Genomic DNA, 20,271 nt, shown 5'->3' on the forward strand with positions numbered 1-20,271 from the left:
CTCTGGTCACAGTGCAGCTCATCCCTGCCCCGACTGGAGTGTTAGAGCTGCCCACAGTGCTGCCAGGCATCCCTGCAACAAGAAGAAGAAGAGAAGGAGGAGGAGGCGGCGTGTTGGACTGGGAGAAGCAAGCCAAAGGGAGGGAAAAAAATCCGAGTGTGGCACGCTGTGTACGCGCTCAGTGAAGCTTTCTCTGCCAGATCTGAGGCTCATCTGAAGTACATTAAAGCCTGGAGAAGAGCGATCGCCTCTGACTGCGCTGAAGGCTCCTATTTGCTGTCAGAGGTACACCCATACATGTAGCAGCAGCTCCTCCGACAGACTGTGTGTGTGTGTGTGTGTGTCTCCTTCAGTCAAAAATATTTTCCAGACTCCAGAGGGCAAGGCTGGAGAGCGAGAGAGAGGCGCCATAAAAACTTGGTAAATACAACTTTTTAAACTCCAAATATTGGTGTAATGACTTAATTATATGTGAACTTGTTTAACTTTCCATCAGAAGATGTATTGTGTGGTTGTGACGTTGAGAAAAATAGAATGTAATTGTGTCTGATGTGTGAAGGTCGGATCTCATCGGAAGGATCACTTAATTAGAAACCTTTTCTTTTCCATTTCCTTCTTGATTTGGCTGCTTTACGAGACGGCTCCACTGATACCCGTAGCCCCTGCAAACTAAAACTTCTTGCTCTAAGTTCATATATGTGCAGCAGTTGTGGTCCACAAACCCACAGGGCATTTTTCCACCACCCTTCCACTCTATAAATTGATCCCAGTGTTGTTAGATTCCTACAGAAATCCCATAAATTGCTCCCGTAGCTCGGCTGGCACAGTACTCGTGGATGTGATGGCAGATTTTAATGAGTCTTCTTCAGATCTCCAGGGTTCGCCATTTTAACAAATCCTCCCTCCACACGGGTCTTGTGACATGTCAGGGCTGTGATCTCTGTCCTCCTCTGGGCAGAGTTTCTCCTCCCTTTATCTTAGTTGTTCAGATGCGGTTTGCAGGAGAAGCTCTCCACAGAGGAGCTCCCCTCTGCTGACACGTCTCTCACCTTTGTGCTTTCTATAATGAGCTCCATATTCCATTCCTCATCCTGCGTTTCTGCGCGCCACAAGATGCGAGATTACTGGAGGGTTACATTTGTTTTTTCCGTGTAAACAAAACCTCCCGAGAAGTCCTTCCCCTTACATGAACAGTTGCTGCACGTATGCTGTGGCCCGCTGGGAGGAACCACAGGGGATAGAAGGAACGTCTTACTCATTTCAGTGTGAAGAAAGGAGCTGTGCCTGAGCGAACCCCTCCACAGGGCTGTGCGGTGCGAACACCAGCTTTTTCCAGGCATGCTTGGACAATGCTTGGCAGACTCCTGATCTGCTGCAGTCTGCTTCAGATTCCACATCCGTACTCTACATTGTGACAGACTTTGATCATCAGCAACACAAAAACAGATCTCTCTTGGGCTGTGGAGCGATCTCTTTTTTCTTTTCATTGTATTTGGCTTGTCTTGCTTTTTTTTTCTCACATTTCAGGGGCCAAAGGTTGTCTGTGTGGCGACTTTTCTCAGAGGATAAACCCCAACTTCAAACAAAACACGGGCCCTATCGCTCCTGCAGGCGTGTCCAGAGGAGGCCTCAAGGACGAGTGAGAAGCCTTCGCATAAATACAGGAAACACCTGAACGTTTTCCACGGTTCCGCCACAGGAAAGACGGCTCCAGACAACATCTTCTGCGCGTAAGAAGCTCCCCGTCAACTCATCAGTCAATCAACATGTCGCGCTGGGGCAGGAAAAATGTGAAGAAGACGCCGGAGGTGATCCGCACCGTGACAGAAGGGCTGAAGTCCCTGTATCGGAAGAAGCTGCTGCCTCTGGAGCAGTACTATGGCTTCCATGACTTCCACTCTCCCAGCCTGGAGGATGCGGATTTTGACAACAAGCCAATGGTGCTCGTTGTGGGACAGTACTCCACGGGAAAGACCACTTTCATCAAGTGAGGCCCTGCAGTTCTGCTTAACACATCACCCTTAGATCAGAGGTTCTCAGCGTGTGCACACGCGTCTTTTTCTAACAGCTGTTGAGAATCATAGACAGTAAAAAGGCAAAACCGCTCTTGTGCTACGTGAAAATTTCTGGCATGTCTTTACATACAGGCAGCAGCTGTTCTCATGCACCGAAGCTCATTTTATCATGTCACAGTTTTACCTTCCAGAAATTTATTTTTAATCATAATTTTCCATTAATTATTCTGAAAAAGAAAAAAACTGTTGAAACAGAGGTTGGGAAAAGAGCCCACCCACCCCACATTTTGAGAACCGCTGCCTTAAATCAGTGTGTGATTGCTAAATTTATCGTGTTCGTACAGAGGAAATCACAAGCTATCTTTGGGACTTACAGGTATCTCCTGGAGCAGGACATTCCCGGGAGCAGGGTGGGCCCTGAACCCACCACCGACTGCTTCACGGCCATCATGCATGGGGATGTGGAGGGAGTCATCCCGGGGAATGCCCTTATTGTAGACCCCAACAAGCCTTTCCGCAAGCTCAACCCATTCGGAAACACCTTCCTGAACAGGTGAGGGCTGGATTTTATTCACGCAGGGTTGTGTAATGTTTCCACTGCGGGAGCCAGAGAGATATCAGCATGAGCTGTTCGGACTGGGCGAGCAGATTCAATGAGGGGAAGCAGGGAAAGAGGCAGAAAGTGTGCTAAAAGTGTTTTCACCCATCGGAATGTCAAGCACTTGTGCCAAAATTCAGCGAGGGGAGGCACTTGCCTTATTTGTGGAAAAACCGGAGAAAGGGAGCGATATCGCCAGAGAGACTGATGAAAGCTAATGTACTCAACAGGAACTCTTATGTACGCAAGTTCAAACACAAGGTCAGAGGTCACCGCAGCCTCTCGGAGCAAAGACAAACACATGAAGTCACCGACTCGGAGAGGCTCGGTGGAAACTGTCCGGCAGACATGAGGCTCTTTCAGACCCAGTGTTCGGTCTGGACTGCCAGATTTCTCTGCACATTTTTCCACTCTAAACCAACTGGAAAGTCACATGTTTTACAATGTGGTGCTGTTTCCTCCTAAAAGCATGGCCATTCAGGACACGAGCGACAGGAACGCGCAGGGCCCTTAACGGGGCTTCGCTGTGAAGTTCTGACGCAGGTTTTCCAGCGGGGTCCCTCTCGCCCCTCGACAGGGCGTGTTGCTGAGCGTGTTTGCGTCTCTCCTTTTTGCTCGGACTTCCCGTTCTGGGAAACCGGTGGACTCGTTAAGCTCATGAGCTTCAGGAAGTGCAGTTGTTGTTCTAGGCCACACATCGTTAGCCAGCCTTATTGTTTTATTCTGGCAGAAGTCGTCATTTTCCTTCAGGAAACCCCGAGCAATGAGCGTCCCGCCTGCACACAATGGTCTGCAAGTGGGAGGGATGGAAGCATGGAGAGGCCAGCCTCAATCTGCTCCTTAGATCACGCTAGCTCCATTGATAGCGCCTCAGCGTTTCCACATGATTTAGACTCTTTCCATTCAAAACAAAAGTGGCCTCTGTGAACCTGTTGTGAGCCTTGTTTTCCTGTGTGCATCAATCCATCAGGTTCCAGTGTGCCCAGATGACCAACCAGGTCCTGGAGAGCATCAGCATCATCGACACGCCAGGAATCTTATCCGGGGCAAAGCAGAGAGTGAGCCGAGGTGAGCGAGGTGCCAAAGGTGAGGAGAGGGCAGTGGGGGGGCCTGCAGAGACACGCATCCCCGATCATCAGCTCACAAACCCATCTCCTCGGCACGCCCGCCTAACTCATGGCACCAGTTCGCTCTGTCACAGTAACAACGGGGCGTAAAAAAAAAAAAAAAAAAAAAGAAATCCAAAAAAATAAAACATCTCAGCAGTACACAGGGCTGCCAGAAGTCATAATCAGGAGCAGAAACAGCCCATCTGGAGGAATGTACTGTTGAGAAGCAGCAACCGCCATCCTCCTCCCCCTCATCGTCATCTTCATCCTCTTCACTGCCGTCATCTCGCAGAAGTTTGTGGATTTCCTCATGTTCAAGTAACTCATGATTCAAGTCAGTCTGCATGAGCAACTAACAAGGTTCAGTTCATCCAGATTTGCTTAAAAAATAAATGTCCTCATGTAAACTCTGGTGGTTTGTGACTGTGTGGATAGTTGGGGTTTCAAACATCAAATGAAAATCTGCAAGACTTCCTCCCCCATCCCAAGAACAATAACTGAAACTGGATGTTGCTTGTTGGGCTCTCATAAAACAAAGCTTACTTTGTGAAAATACAGTATGTTCCCGTAAGAAGGAATCAGAAAAGTATGTTTTTTTTCAGTGTGAGTGTTGTACTGTTAATAATCAGGGACAAGACTATAAATTCCATCTAAATCACTGATTCATAAGACATATTCATCCATACTTCTCCAATACTAGCGATCTAATCTAATCCAGTAATATTTTACATCTTGTGTGTTTTGGAAAATAATGAGTAGAAAAGACAGAACTGTTTTTTTTTTCTTTTCTTAACTCTGATCACTACAGTAGTCTTAAAAAATATTTCCAAAGTGGGAATTCAAGCAGTACGTAGGGATAAAAGCCCAAGCTGTCGGACAGTTCCAACTCAAGGAAGTGAGGAAATGTGTTTTTTTCTTCTGTGAACTGATTTTCACATTCCTACCATACTGATTTGAATATGTTTTAAATATGAGCAGTTCATCTGTTTTCCAAGTGGACTGAAATATTCCGCGCATTAAATTAGAGGCAGGTTCTTTGAGACGTGTTTCATGGAGTGCAGCTGTTGGGGTCTGACAGGTAGAGATAAGAGGCGTGAAGGGTTTGTGTCTGTGCTGACCTCCTCCCCTCTCCTTCCCTGTTTTACCTTTAGAGCCTACCGCACATTTTAAATGATGAATGTCTGAGTTTTTCCGCCTCTTCCTCTGGCGCAGGCTACGACTTCCCGGCCGTGCTGCGCTGGTTTGCCGAGCGCGTGGACCGCATCATCCTGCTGTTCGACGCCCACAAGCTGGAGATATCGGACGAGTTCTCGGAGGCCATCGGCGCCCTGAAGGGCAACGAGGACAAGCTGCGGGTGGTGCTCAACAAGGCCGACATGGTGGGCACCCAGCAGCTGATGAGGGTGTACGGCGCCCTGATGTGGTCTCTGGGGAAGGTGTTCGGCACGCCGGAGGTCCTGCGCGTCTACATCGGCTCCTTCTGGTCGGAGCCGCTGATGGTGACGGACAACCGGAAGCTGTTTGAGCTGGAGGAGGAGGATCTGTTTGCGGACATCCAGAATCTGCCTCGCAACGCGGCTTTACGCAAACTCAACGACCTGGTCAAGAGGGCGCGTCTGGTCAGGGTGGGTGACCCGGCTTCCCTTTACTGGGTCAGTGACAGGTTGACCTCCGTGTTAACAGAGTGTTAACGCCCTGCTGCGATCTCCTCTCAGGTCCACGCACACATCATCAGCTACCTGAAGCAGGAGATGCCCTCCGTCTTCAGAAAGGACAATAAGAAGAAGAATCTGATTTATCAGCTGCCGGTGATCTTCTCCAAGATACAGCTGCAGCACAACATCTCTGCCGGAGACTTTCCAGACTGTACTAAGATGCAGGTTAGTCACAGTTTGTTACCATTTCTAGATCTCTATATATTTCTGCATATTCTGTGGATAAAATTGACCACATCTTTTTTTTTTTTTTTTAAAGGAACAACTGATGGTTCATGATTTCACCAAGTTCAAAACCTTGAAGCCGAATCTGATGGCGGCTCTGGACGAGCTGCTGTCTGCAGACATCGCCAAGCTGATGCCCCTCCTGCGGCAAGAGGAGCTGGAAGCGGGCGAGCAGCCGGGCGTGCAGGGCGGGGCCTTCCTGGGAACCCGCGCCGGGCCCTTCTCGGGGGGCGACCCCTTCGCCGAGGAGAACGGCGAAGGATGCGAGGAGGAGGAGGACTGGGTGGTGAACAAAGACAAGCCCAAGTATGACGAGATCTTCTATAACCTCGCTCCCAACGAGGGCAAACTGAGCGGCCCCAAGGCGAAGGACTGGATGGTGAGCTCCCGCCTGCCCAACTCCGTGCTGGGCCGCATCTGGAAGCTGTCGGACGTGGACCGCGACGGCATGCTGGACGACGAAGAGTTTGCCCTGGCTAGCCACCTGATCGAGGTGAAGCTGGAGGGCCACGGCCTCCCCCCGGAGCTGCCCGACCGGCTCATCCCGCCCTCCAAACGCAGGCAGAAGGGCTCTGATGCGTAGAGAGATTCTCCACCGTTGGCCGTCACGCCTGTGCTGCTGTCTGTATTTACTCCTCCTTTCACCGCAGACCCCCGTCACAGTGTTGTATGTAACTTTAACGTTTCCTCTGAGGCTGAGTTCAGTCTTGCACAATGGGACATACTGTATTTAAATATAAGTCTTCGATTTCAGACTAATAACAAGGGCTCCCCGCAAACGATTGTGTATTTAGAAGTCACACAGGTCTGGCTGCCCCCCCCCCCCCCCCATTCCCCCCACAAACTTTGCTTTTATATGAGCAGCTTTTTAAAGTATATCCACTTGTGTTTGCTGAGCAGAACTAAATAAAGGTCAGCGCCTTCTGAATGAGCAGTATTCAGCATGTATTCCAGAGAACACAGAGTTTCTGTAAGTCTTCACAGTGCCTCACATTCCTGCAGCGACTCCACTGAAGACGGTCACTCCAGTGGGGATTTCTTCTAGGAAAAAAAGTATTTGGAAACGTTTATTTTGCTCTAACAACTTGTGTATAGCATTTTCTATCAAAAAAATCTCCAAAAACCCTCTGCATATATTAATAGCTTGAGCGCGTTTCACTTTGATGCTTTAAATGCCACATTTTTGTGCAGACTTTATATATTATTTTTGTATTTGTTGCTGTTGTTTTGTGTATGTGCAGGAGCCGAGACCTCCGTTACATGAAAGAACAATACAAGCTGAGCAGAACCTTGTAACTAGACTGAATGGCGTAACATTGACTACTGTGCACAGCGCCACCAACTGTTAACTGTTATTGTAACCAAATAAAGTTCTCTGACTGTGTTCAGTCTCTTTAATGGCATTTTTTTTTTTTTTAAATTAGACAAACCTAAATAAAGCTTGGAACGTTTCCCCTGTGATGGACTGATGAGGGGAACACGCAGTCAGCGTGTTCCCCTTATCAGTCCATCACAGGGCAAACTCAGAAAGACTCAAACTCACTGTTTTACAAAATTTCTGGCAGCTTTGTAGTGATTGATGCTTCTGCAGAAACAGACCAGACGACGCACTCAACATATATTTAATAATCTAAATCAGGGATGTGAACCAAATGACCTCTTGTCCATTACTGGCCAAACTAAAGCGTCCTGAGAACTGACATGCTTTAATTATTCTTACCATAAAGAGGATTACTGTGGCAGACAGGTTTTTATACCGTTCAGTAGATGTCCTAAAAACACACGGAGCTAAACAATTTCAAGAATTTTTGGAAGCAGCAAAATTTCCAGAACACATGAAGACCGATTTCAGTGTATTTTCCATCAGAACCTTGTTGAGTTAAAACAATAAGAAGATTTAGAAGGTAATGTTGTCCATGTTCTTTAGCCATTATGGTTTTATCCACATAAACTGTATCAAGCAAAAAACTAAATGTACAACTCTGGCTTCTCAACACGGAGTAAAAAAGAAGCTGGATGATTTTCATCAAGTCCAGGACATTTCTGACTGGAGTTTGCATGTTCTCTCTGTGCTTTCTTATACCACGGTGCTGTTCCAGCCCTATGCCGGGTCCCGGCAGCCTGCACAGGCTGGGTCAGGCTGCTGGTTGCCCCGGTGATCTGAGCTGATGCAGAATTAAAGGCAGCTGGCCAGTGTCTTCACATCCTCTACATGCATCCTTTCAGTCTGCGCTGCCTCCTCTCCCGGCACCACCTCCGTCACCTGCTGACTTTAGAGTTTAATCGGATTCAGTAGTATTCTTAAAGTCTGCCTACTAGTTTTCTTTTACACATTTTGCTGTACTTGCTTCCAATTTAGATTTTTAGTGAATTTTCCTTTGCATTTGACGCCATGCCTGGCTTCCTCTCCGTGCTGAGTGAGTGGCGATCTGCCTGTGTTTGCGTTCGTTCAGTCGACTGCGTTTGGCTCCAGAGCTGGATGGTATAGAAAATAGACGGATTGTTTGAACAACTTGAGACGTTCACGTAAAGCACTCTGAGTAGAATAACACTTAAAAGATAAGCCAGTCAGCTCGAGCTTTGTTACCACGCATTATTTTTTTACACATAGAGCAACTCAAAGAAGAGCAAACTACCACTTCACCAAAACTTGAATCAACTTGTTGACTTTTACACAAAGCGTAGAGCACACACCACAAAGCTTACAGTGATTACGTCTAATTTCCCTCTCATTTAATAACATTTTCTCTTCTATGGAGTCACTCGGTCTCTCAGTGACGGGCCAGATAAACAGTGAGTCACTCTCTCCCCTGCCAAGTCCCCATACCACCATTTTCCGAGGCTCTCTCCACTCTCATTCCCACCGTCTGAAGCCTTCTCTCTTCCTCCCTGTCTCACACACACACACACACACAGCTGTCTAATTCCCTTCAACCTCTGCTCACGTTCACACTCACATATGCGCGCTCGTAAATGTCTGGTTGTGGCGTAAACCTCGCAGTATGTGCACAAATATGTGTGGGGCCGGGGAGTGTTTTGCATAGGGCTTTCAAGGTTTCCTAAAAGAAGGGGTGGCCTCGCCGCCTCCGTCCTCCACTCCTCCATGGAAAGAAACACAAATGAGAAACAGAGGCAATCCAGTCCTTTCCTCCCAGCTCTCTGGCTTACGGTGACTCACATGTGAGGAATGTGGTGGGCTGGCCCAAGAGTTATTAATATCCCCTTTTCTAGGGTCCGCTAAGTTTCCTCAGGATTCAGACACTGTACCTTTATGAAGGGCTTTAACAACACCCCCCTATTTGGAGTGTTTCAGAGCAAAAACTTGCGGTTCGCCACACCCTCTCCTGAGCGCTGGGGAGTGGAAGGGGGGAGGCTCTGTGTGAGGAGAAGTCATATGAGGCGACAACAATGAGGAGATGCAGTTTCTGTCTTCTTGCATGTTTTAAAGTCGCAGCTGATAAAATCAATTTAGAGAGTGGAATAAAAATAAAATCCCCACGGGAGCTTGAACAACGCCCCCCTGTTACATAATTAGCCCACTGCTCAGTAAAAACCGTCTCAGACATTTGCCTCTGAAGTGGAAGGCAGACAGAGGTCCCGGATCACCGCGGATGACCCCGTCAGCGCCAGAGATCCCCCAACAGCGGCGCTTACTCGACAAAACCGGGGTCTCCTCTGTACGTCACCCAGTGTTTGTGTGGGGAATTCCTCAGCAGCAGAGCAGAGGAGGTGGGAACACAAGCCCTGAGACCCGGACAGGACTGACCTCTGCTGGAAACTGAAATCCAGACAGCCTGAGCTGCGCTGCAGCGGCTCCCAACAGCAGATGGCAGAGTGGAAGCTCCCAGCACAAAGACGAACCGGAACCGGATCCTGCAGCTCCTGTGGCAGGAACTCCAGGTCATAATAACGCTTTCTTTAACCCATTAGCTGCTACTATATCAGGATAAACATTCTTTAACTACATAGAAAAAGCATTAGAAGGTAAAAAGTACTCATATTCTTTATTTGAGGTCAGACACTTTGTAAATCAACCCTTTGGTGAAGATAGATTCAATTTCTTTGAGTAAAACTAAAATTACAGGTTCAGAAAGGTGCTCAAAAATAAAAAGTTTCAAAAATTACCAATTATTAATGCACGACACATCAGGAGGGTCAAGGTTGAGTCAGGAAGCCTTGTAGCCACCAACTATGTAATCATCTTTACCATTATCAATGTAATAAAGCCAATAATTCAATGAAATAAAGCAGAAAAACATTTATTACAGTCAGAACTGAGTGTTGTGTTTCCTTAATGAATGAATATGACCACTATTCACTATTATCAAGTTATATTATTGGTCATATTACATTTAAAATGGTCAAAATTATTACATTAAGGGCAAATATGACATTATTTGTTATCTGTATGTGTTCTCCCTGGGTTTGCAGGTTTTGCTCTTATACTCCAAAACAAATAAACATATTTAAGACGAATTGTGGATTCTGTGTGTGGTTGTCTTGTGATGGACTGATTACCTGTACAGGGTGAAACCTGCCTTCACACTGCGTCAGCTGTGATCAGGTCCTGCAGTTAATATTTGTTGCAATTAATTGTGAAAACTGAATCAAAATCTTCATAAATTTACAAACAATGGAACTATTTTGGTTGTTAAAATCAGCAAAAATGTTTCTCGCCGATCTTCACATCACTGACAAACTCACTGAAACTTCAGTAACTGTAGCTTCATTTTTACTTTCTAATAAGTTCTTTTTATTGTGAAAAAGTTGCAGCACTTAAGTAACTTGTGAATGTATATTAATGTCAGGCTGTCAGCATCCATGCAGCTTAAGCCGGCCACACACTACAGGATTTTTTCAATCTTCCCCGATTCAGACACCACACACTACACGACAGCAGAGGACAGATCGTACCCGATCTTCCTCTCCTGATCGTCTAGTGTGTGGTGTCACTCCGGAGCAGACCACACACTAGCAGATCCTTCAGCCGAGAATCGGCTCCTCATTCCTCCAAATCTCACGTCGTCCGACGTGACTTTGTGCTGTTTCCCTTCATTGCTGTTTTTACATTCATCTCCACTTTCAGTAATAAGTGGAGAACTCATTCGTTCCCTCAGTTCATTCATTCACATTGGTATCGCTCCTTCAGTGCAGACCCCCACCCGCCGTGCGCACGGAGCACGGACTGTCAGCACCTTGTTAGAAAATTTAAATGTTCCAGTACAGAAGAGGGAAACATAGTTTCAGATCATTTTATTATAATTTACATTTAATAATAATTCAGCTTATTAGCTAATCTGTTTGTGTGGTTTTTTTTTGTGGTTTTTTTTACTTTTGAGTCCCGAGTGCAGCAGTAGAATAAAGTTATTAGCAGACCGTGTCAAATAAAAGCTACTTTTTTAAATCATCAAATATCTTAAATCATTCTTTATGTCCACAGATTTGATAGTTTAAATCAGAGTAAAAACACGTTGAGCTTTGATTAGGAAAGTTTCATTATAGTCCGCTCTGTCTCTGAAGGCACGGAATCAGTGGAAAGTTTTTTTTTTCTTTTATTATTATTTTTTTCTTCCCCATTCTTCCGTGATGGTTAATAACGGAGATTAATTAAAACATTGGGATTATTGCAGGACTGGCGGAGATGCAGATATTAGATCGGAGTTTGGGTCTGAATGGAGGATCCAGTTCATCCAGGAGCGACAGGATTAACCATCACTTTCTGCACGGCTGAGTTTAGGAGCTCTGGCTTTTCTGTTTCACTGTCATATATAGTGAATATATTTCACAGACATATATTCATCATCCAGCTCTGACAGCTGTGAGTGGATGTTTTTAATCAGCGGCACCTTGGTGAGACGGAGCTGTTCATCCAATCAGAGAGCTTTATTTCGAGGGTGTGGACAGCTCTACTCAGAGCTGATCGGCGCCTCTCGGAGCGCACCACACACTACAGGATTTGCGATCGGAAATATTGAACATGTTCATTATCTCCGATCTCCCCTTCCGACGCCTCCCGAGAGGCTCCGACCGGAAAAAATCTCTCGGAACACACCGCACACTACACGAAGATCGGACCCGAACTCATTTGCATACTCCCGACAATCGGACCCTGTCGGCCTCGATCGGGAGGAGAGGATCGGGGCAAAATTCGGCCCGATTATCCTGTAGTGTGTGGAGGCCCTAAATGTGCCTTAATGATTAGTTGACTGATATTAAATCACAAATGGGGCACAATAATCAATTTATCACTTTCAAGTTTATTTTTTATCCAAAAAAATGAATAAAACATGTTGGAAAATATCTTTGTAAAGTCAATTTAACTGCATTTCTTTCATGTATATACACACACACAGCATGTTCTGTTCTGAATCAGCAGATCAAGTCTCAACATTTAGAAACATTTACTGTAAAGAAAACCAGGGGATCAAACTGGATTAGGAGAAAACTGTAAAGTCATACAAGTGTTTATAAAATATCTCTGTGTTTAAATGTCACATTCACTTGGAGCTAAAGGAATCTTTGTGGCCTCTTGTTTAAGTTTACAATTCAGAAAACAATGTCAGAATTCAAAAGAGAATCTGAAACATTTCTCAACTGAACATTTCCTGGATTTGTGCTCAGAAGCTGAAATGGTTTTTGATGTCTTTGATTTGCTTCATCATGTCACTGATTTGCTGGCCCTGCTCTCTGAGGACGTCCTGAACCACCTTCTTCTGGTGGGCGTTGAGCGAGACGGTCGTCCTGACCGGGGGCGTCTCCTTGTCCACCTGCGTCTTCTGGTACTCCATCTTCATGTTCACCTGCCGGATGCAGTTTTCCAGGTATTTCAGCTGGTCGCTGATGGCCTGTAGCTCCTTCTTCATATCCTTTTCGCTGTTTGACAGTATGGGAAGCTGCCTCTGCAGACCACAGAGCACTTTTTTGACTCGGTTCATGATGGTTTCCTGGCGATACTTGGCATCCTCGTACTTGTCGGCCAGCTTTTCGGCGGTCTCGGTCAGACTCTTCCTCTCCTCCCGGCACAGCGTCAGCTCCTCCAGCTGCTTGTTCTTTTGCCCGGTCAGCAGTTTCACCCTCCTCTGCAGTTCCTCGCGCGCCATGTCCTGTTTGAGGATGTACTCCTCGCGGAAAACTTGCGTGGCTCTGCTGAGGAGCTGCAGACACTCGGGAGGCGGCGGCGACGTGTCTTTGTCCCCGGCCTTCAGGACCAGAGGATTGGTGGAGCTGCGGGCCAGGATGTTGCGAATGTGCTGCTCGAAGGAGTCGTCGGCGAGCCCCCGCAAGGGGGAGCTGCCAGAGCCCGGGCCCGGATGAGAGCAGAGAAGAGGAGGAGACGGGGGCCGAATGGAGCTCAGCAGGGGCAGCAGGATGCACTCGTATGTGCTGGTGATGCAGATCATGGTGGCGCCCAAGGAGAGGTCGGACACGATCAGGAAGCCATGAACTGGAGCCGACTCACTGGTCAGAAGGGGTCTGGTGCAGAGAATGTGCTCTACAATGCAGCGCCGCTCTGCAGCCAGCTCCTGGAGACCGTCCTTATTCTCCTCGTCCGACTGGAGGAACTTCTGCAGCTTGTTGACCCAGATGAGGCCCACGCTGTGCACCCCTGCCTCGTGGGTGCAGTGATACCTCTGCTGACATAAAGGGTCTCTGTGCAGCCTGATCGGACAGGTGAAATCAAACTCCTGAGGCTCCTCATCCTCTGCCGTGGCCACCTTGAGCGTGAGCTCCAGCTCCACGCACTCAAACACGTACAAAGCCGGCACCGCCTCCGTGCCGCGGATCCACTTCTCCACAGCCCCGGTCTCCTCCTCCTCCTCAGACTCCATCACCACGCAGTGATACAGTGTGCCCGTTTCTGTGGCGATGACCAGGATGCTGGGAACACACTGCAGGCACAGGATGGCACATGCGTCGTAACCATAGTTGTCCTCTGCTGCAGGGTACATGGGGAGGGGTCCCGCGGGTTTACTCAGGCTCACGCCGTTCGCTTGGCTCGTGTAGCTCACGTACGTCTCCCCGTTCTCGTACAGGATGTAGAGAGGGTATACGGGCTGATCTCTGGAGACCAGAGCTGCCAGGTGCCGAGGAGGAGACGAAACGGGCCCAAAGTCGAAGGCCACCGCGATCTCCCCCAAAGAGGCCGCGTAGGACCGGACCGGACGGTGGACGCTGCTGTCCTCCTCTGACTGCGACACCGGGAGCACTTTAGCCGGCGTCTGCGGCGCCTTCAACCCGTAAAACCTGATGGTGTTGTCAGACGTGAGCAGCACCAGGTAGGGCTCGCCGGTCTCGCTGGGGAACCAAGCCGCCTGCCGGAGGCTCACGGACGGGGAGCTGGTGAAGAAGCGCTCCGCCACCGGGATGGTCTTGCAGTTGATCGTACTCCGCCCGCCCTCGAACTCCGACCTCTTGCCCCACCGCTGCGGCAGCTCCAGCACCGACACTCCGCGCTGGCCCACCAGAGCGACGTGGTGCTGCGTGGGGCTGAGCAGCACCTGGCAGACCTCGAACAGCGGGGGGTTGATGCACAGCAGCGTCTGCAGCTTCCCGCCGCTCGGACCCTCCTCCGAGTTCAGCTGCCGCAGGTTGGTGGTGGAAAACACGCGGTCCGCATCGTCCCACAAGAACAAGTCCCCGCCCAAACAAAACGCCAGGTTTTTAGCGACCTTTCCGGTCGAGCTGGGCTGCGACTCCAACTTTTCTCGGATAGCTTTGAAGATTTCGTGGTTTGGGAGCTCATTGAGCCACCGGTCCGCGCTCAACGCCGCCATCTTCCTCAACTGATGGCTCGCGAGAGTGCTGCTTTCAAGTGTTCACTGGAAATCTCGTAGTTTTTCAACTTCCGAGCAGATTACGTTATTTTTTGAATGACGTCCCCTTTCATTATTCCTGTTGTAAATGTAGCATAGAGGGCAAAATAAACTAAAATAATATTCCCAAAGCAATTTATCAGTGTATTATTTTGTTGTCTTACAATTTACTTGCAAAAATACGCAACTCATCTCTTATTCTCTTCTTTTACTATTGATGAACGGTCAATTCTAATTTAAAACTGCGGACAAACATTAAATAACTATCTGTATTTTCATCTAGCATAGTCACAATTTTGCAATTGGTGATATATATATATATATATATATATATATATATATATATATATATATATATATATATATATATATATATATATATATATATAAAAGGTTTGAAATGAATGTTTGACTTATTCCTTCTTTTTAGGCACATTACAGTTCGTGTGCATACACAGGTATATTTAAGTCTAAGTATATTTAAGTGTGTATATACGTAGGTACATATTTGATTTTTCTATGATCAAGGTATCTGAAATAAATTTGATTTTGTTGGTATTGTAAAGTAAATATGATTTAATAAAGCAAAATAAACAAACAAAACAAAAGCAGAAACGCTCAGATGAATTTTACGGACTTTTCTAGTTGCACATGAACGCGCCGTCGCTTGTGACGGAAGCGTTTTGCGACAGCCGCCTAACGTATTCCGTCGGCCGGTGTCGTACATTTTGCAGAATCACCATGGCGTTGAAAGAGACCGCGGGGCTGTACGAGACCCTCAAAACCGAGTGGAATAAGAAGAACCCAAACCTCAGCAAATGTGGAGAACTCCTCAGTAAACTCAAGGTGAGCTCGCACGCGTCACCATCTGCGATTGAAGTATCAAACAGAGGCGGTCGCCCCTTTGAGAATGCTGCCGCTGCTAGCATCAGGAGCTAGGTTTGCTAAATGATGCTAACCAGGCTAACAGTGTTTACTTGTTTGTTTTCGGTTATAGTTGACTTATAGGTGGTTGAGTTGTTATTGTTAGGGTAACATACTTATTTAGGGGCCAGTTTGCTTGTTGTTGAATTATTCGATTAGGCATTGTCGCTTACGCTCACATATCTTCTTTCATAAACGTCATTCACTTGGTTGTAGCCTAAAGCTGATGTTCATAAACCATCAAAACAGCCAATTTAATCAAACAAGACATTAAATCTCACTACTATCTAATTTTTGTGTGAACATTAATTCGCTATGATCAAATCCGGTGTGTAATCGCAATATTTGTTATTTTACCATCACAATGTAGAGCAGATGTGATGACATTTCAAATTACTTCCAATAAATGTGCTTCTTCCAAGTAATTTTTTGGGGAATTTATCATGTTAGTACTCTGCGTATACTGTTGAATTTGTGGCTGAATGTCTTGTGGGCTGCCACAATTAAAGTGGTTGATGGATTGATCACAACTTTGTCTTTTTAGATTTCGTTACTGGAGCTGAACTTTTTACCAACCAGCGGGTCTGCATTGACCAAGCAGCAGCTCATCTTAGCTCGTGAGTACAATGAAGATTCTGTCAACCTGCATATTAAACTTCAATGAATGATTTATATACGCCATTCACCGAAATGCTAAAAATAAATAAAACCATATACCTCTGTGTTTCAGGTGATGTCCTTGAAATCGGAGCTTTGTGGAGTATCCTGAAGAAGGACATCCCATCCTTTGAGAGATACATGGCCCAGCTGAAATGCTACTACTTTGATTACAAGTAATGTCATCCAAATGTCTGTTTGTTTGTTTGTTTGGAGGAGGGAGTATTTATCAGAGGATGCATGGTGAACATTTCTCTCTTGTTTTGTTATTTGTCGTTCAGGGATGAGCTGCCTGAAGCCGCCTACATGCACCAGCTACTGGGGCTGAACCTGCTTTTCCTGCTCTCACAGAACCGAGTGTCTGAGTTTCACACAGAGCTGGAGAGACTGAGTGCACGAGACATTCAGAGCAACGTATACATCAAACACCCAGTGTCCTTAGAGCAGGTCTGGAAATTCACCGTTGGACAAAAAACAAATCTTACAACCATGTGCTGTGTTAAACAATCTGAAAGCATGTTTAGTAATTAATATAATTATTCCTCTTATTAAATTAAAAAAAAATTAGGTTCTAAATCTTCAGCATAAATACAGGGAAATTTCATCATTGTAGCAGTGAGATCCAGGTTTGTTCTTGGAGACAAATTTTAATGGAGACTAGTCGACTATCTTAAAAAACGAAAACCTTAAAACAAACTGTGTGTGTGTGTGTGTGTGTGTGCGCGCGCGCGTGTGCGTGTGTGTGAGAGAGAGAGAGAATGTTATGCATTTCTTTGTCAGTACATTTTGTAATATATGCTCACATCTTGTAAACTCCCAAGTTTTGATCGTTTTTGTAGTTTTAATTATGATTTCTAAATGACAAAAAGATTTGATCTTATAAAATATATATTGTATCACTGTATTTTTTTACTCTCACAATTGACCCCAAATTACTTAAAAAAAAAAAAAAAAAAAAAAGGATTTAAGTATTCTGTCTATGTAGTAATGTAAAATTAATGCAAGTTTCACGGTTTAAACGATGGGGAATGTAACTTGATCAGATGCCATTTGAAATGGATGCACTGCTTTGTGGAGTTCTGTGTTTGTTCTGTTTTTTTATGTCAGATTGTTCCAGCTCACTGTGAATGACACCATTCATATCCTCTCCTGCACTTACAGTACTTGATGGAGGGAAGCTACAACAAGGTATTTCTGGCCAAAGGCAACATCCCAGCGGAGAGCTACACCTACTTTATAGATATTCTGCTTGACACAATTCGGTAAGGGCCAGCACGGCAAACCTGGATACATTCATTTTATTTCCTTGTTTGTTTTAGTCTGTCTGTTTTTTCTTTGTTTGCTACTGTTTTATGGTATTAATGCCACGGTAGCTATAGTGATATGTCTTTAAGGGGATATAACAAAATGTTATTTGTCAGGAAATTCACCATATTGTTAGAGGTCTGGTGATGGCAATGATTTCAATTAAATCAGTAATTTCATTTGATTTTTTCTTTTTTGTGCTCACAGTGGTGAGATCGCTGGCTGCATAGAGAAAGCGTACGAGCAGATCCAGTTCAGCGAAGCTACCCGGGTGCTTTTCTTCAGCACCCCCAAAAAGATGACAGACTACGCCAAGAAGGTTTGTATTTCTTTCCAGATTGAATCTCTTCGCTCGTCACAGAAAACCTCGGCCTCCTGTAGAAATGGTCCGATGTGAAAATGGGGGGGCAATTCAGCACCTTTTCATTCGTATGTTATGAGAGGTGTGTCTCCGTTATTTGAGTGGAATGAGAGTGCAGACTATATGCACTCACCGGTCAACTCCAGGACAATATTGACGGTTTTATAACAGATGATTTTACTCTCAGATCCCTGCACATGCAGAAGGAAGTACGCAGACATGAGAATGTGACTTGTGCTCTTGTGTGGCTGCAGCGCGGGTGGAGTTTGAGCGCGGACGGCTACTACTCCTTCAGCAGCCAGCAGCAGCGGACAGAGGAGGTGAACATCCCGTCCACGGAGCTGGCGCAGCAGGTCATCGAATACGCACGACAGCTGGAAATGATTGTGTAATCCGCCCCCAGGAACACTCTCCAGCCCGTACAGATGCACTCAGACAAACACGACTCCGGCCCAGCGTACATCACACCACACACACACACACACACCACAGTGTTTCCTTTGTTCTCTCTTCTTCAGCCATCACTCATCTGACCTTCTGTCGTGTAGCTGCGGGTCTGACTGTCTGATCAGTACAAACGTGGAGAACCAAACTCAAAGTGTCACAATGTTAGATCCTTTCAGCTGTTGGAACCTTTTTTTTTTCATTTTAATTGAAGACATGTAACTATTTTTCCTGAGTAGAAAACGGATATGAAACATTAAAATTGATCTGTTATTCAGCCATTCCCCCGAAGGTGTCTGGAAAACAAAAACTCTGAGCTACTGTGGTTCTTTTACAACCACAGTAAAAAAAAAAAAAAAAAATCTTCATAATCACCACTCTGGGTTTTTTGCTTTCAGTGCCACACTCTTTTTGTTTCTGTTGGTGAAACGAGATGTTTTTACATCCAGGCTCTTCTCCTCAGTAGCACCCAGGGAGGATCAGTCCACCGCTAAGGGAATTGCCATAAGTTGTTTTCTATACAGTGTTGCCTCTTCCTCTTCTAGATTAGGTTTGTAATCCAGGTGATCTTACAAAACAAATTCTTGTCTGCAATAAATTCAAAAAATAAACTTTATCATTACCTGTGTTTTGCTTCTTCATCCATTTTCTCTTCTGTCGTCTAAAAAAGGATACATCCTGCACAGAAACAGACAACCGCACATTCATGAACACATACTGGAAATTTAGGGTCTGATTAATACCACATGCATGTTTTTGGACTGAGGGAGGAAACCCACGCGCGTGCACATACACACACATGAAGTACATTCATAAAAACTCACAGACCTGTACTCAAACTGGAGACTTCTTCATTATGAGGCAGACATGCTAACCACTGCTCCACTGTGACCCCACCAGGTAAAAACAGAGAAAAATAACTGAATTCACTCAAACTAGTGCACGAGACGGTTTGCACACTTCTCAACACGCTCCCAGGGCAACGGAGTCATATCCCATTATGGAAATAGATTTTTTTGTTGAAACTATTAAAATCACACAAACTGTTAAATAAATGAATTTAAAATATATTATTGATGTAAAAAAGAAACAGATCTAGTGCAGATGTGGTTTTGGGGGGGGGGGGTTTGGTAATTTTATTGTAAAAAGTAAGAACATAAAGCTGTAGTGTTGATTTCCTGCAGTAAGTTGCCTTTCTGCTCAGCTGTTTCTCTGTTTCTGTCCGTGCAGAGCTCTCACTGCCATCTCCTGGATAAACTGCTCATTTCCTTCCTTCCTTCCTGTTTCAGTGACTTTGCAAACCCTCTTTAGATTTAACTTAAACGCAGAAGCTGTAAGGCAGAAAAATGAATTGACATCACAGTTGTATTGTTCTGAAGTCTATTTGGTGAATCTGGTACCGTTTTAAAGTATTGTCCAGTGTTAGAACAAGTGCATGAACCATATGTGTGGTAACAATCGCACTATATTTCATATCATAGCATAAGTATTGTCATAATGATGCTATTACCTCTAAAAATTCAGTTTTTTGTCTATTTCATTTTTTTGGTTATCCTTAACCAGAAAAACCTAACCAGGAAGTAAACAAACAAACAAACAGTTTGCAGTGAACTTAAAATGAAGGTGAAAAACATTTACAGTCCTCTGTGATGGAAAGTGACCATCATTCACATTTCCATAAATATCAAAGCAGGAAAATTCTTCTTTGTGTTCTTTACACATCCATGTGACTCAACTTGCTACGAAGTTTGTCTTGAAAGACATAAATACCTGATCTCGTATAAAACCTGTGTTCATAGATTCATCCTCAAACGCTTCAGAGACAAATGTTCTTAACATACAATCACTCTGGAATGTTTTCCTTTGACCTAAACTACCACAATGAGGAACTTTTGACCAGGAATTATCTACTGACTTCCACATTAAACACTTTTTTTCACATGTAGCTAATGTGTATAGGAATAGGAACATGTTCTCACAGAGGGACGCTGGCTGAGAAAATAATCCACGTATTTGTCCCAACAACTGCTTATAGAGTCTTAAGTTGATTCAAAATGCTGCGGTGAGTGCACTAACAGGAAATAGCAGGAGAGATTAGATTTCAT

The 20,271-nt window shown here is 45.4% G+C and overlaps 3 protein-coding genes across 8 annotated transcripts; 2 read left to right on the forward strand and 1 right to left on the reverse strand.

The window, feature by feature from the left end:
• Positions 1–9: 9 nt before the first annotated feature.
• Positions 10–7,046, forward strand: ehd2b (EH-domain containing 2b). 6 transcript variants are annotated; one of them, XM_030107824.1, is made up of 8 exons: positions 10–285; positions 371–420; positions 1,528–1,987; positions 2,392–2,568; positions 3,584–3,699; positions 4,935–5,347; positions 5,438–5,602; positions 5,697–7,046. In XM_030107824.1, the coding sequence occupies exons 3-8, from the start codon at positions 1,767–1,769 to the stop codon at positions 6,243–6,245; spliced, it is 1,641 nt and encodes a 546-aa protein (XP_029963684.1). In that variant the 5' UTR covers positions 10–285; positions 371–420; positions 1,528–1,766; the 3' UTR covers positions 6,246–7,046. The 6 variants fall into 6 exon arrangements, with proteins under 6 accessions (XP_029963684.1, XP_029963685.1, XP_029963682.1 ...); XM_030107825.1 differs by having other exon boundaries at positions 1,700–1,987; XM_030107822.1 differs by having other exon boundaries at positions 10–420.
• Positions 7,047–11,875: 4,829 nt separating this feature from the next.
• nup88 (nucleoporin 88) lies at positions 11,876–14,510 on the reverse strand. Its single transcript, XM_030107820.1, has one exon. It carries the CDS (start codon positions 14,434–14,436, stop codon positions 12,280–12,282), a length of 2,157 nt encoding a protein of 718 aa, XP_029963680.1. The 5' UTR covers positions 14,437–14,510; the 3' UTR covers positions 11,876–12,279.
• A 667-nt stretch (positions 14,511–15,177) lies between these two features.
• psmd8 (proteasome 26S subunit, non-ATPase 8) lies at positions 15,178–18,789 on the forward strand. Its single transcript, XM_030107829.1, has 7 exons — positions 15,178–15,321; positions 15,944–16,016; positions 16,130–16,232; positions 16,338–16,503; positions 17,218–17,318; positions 17,569–17,680; positions 17,977–18,789. The coding sequence occupies exons 1-7, from the start codon at positions 15,217–15,219 to the stop codon at positions 18,112–18,114; spliced, it is 798 nt and encodes a 265-aa protein (XP_029963689.1). The 5' UTR covers positions 15,178–15,216; the 3' UTR covers positions 18,115–18,789.
• The last annotated feature ends 1,482 nt before the right edge of the window (positions 18,790–20,271 follow it).

This window comes from Salarias fasciatus, chromosome 14 (assembly GCF_902148845.1).
Source record: "Salarias fasciatus chromosome 14, fSalaFa1.1, whole genome shotgun sequence".
NCBI classification, from domain to species: domain Eukaryota; kingdom Metazoa; phylum Chordata; class Actinopteri; order Blenniiformes; family Blenniidae; genus Salarias; species Salarias fasciatus.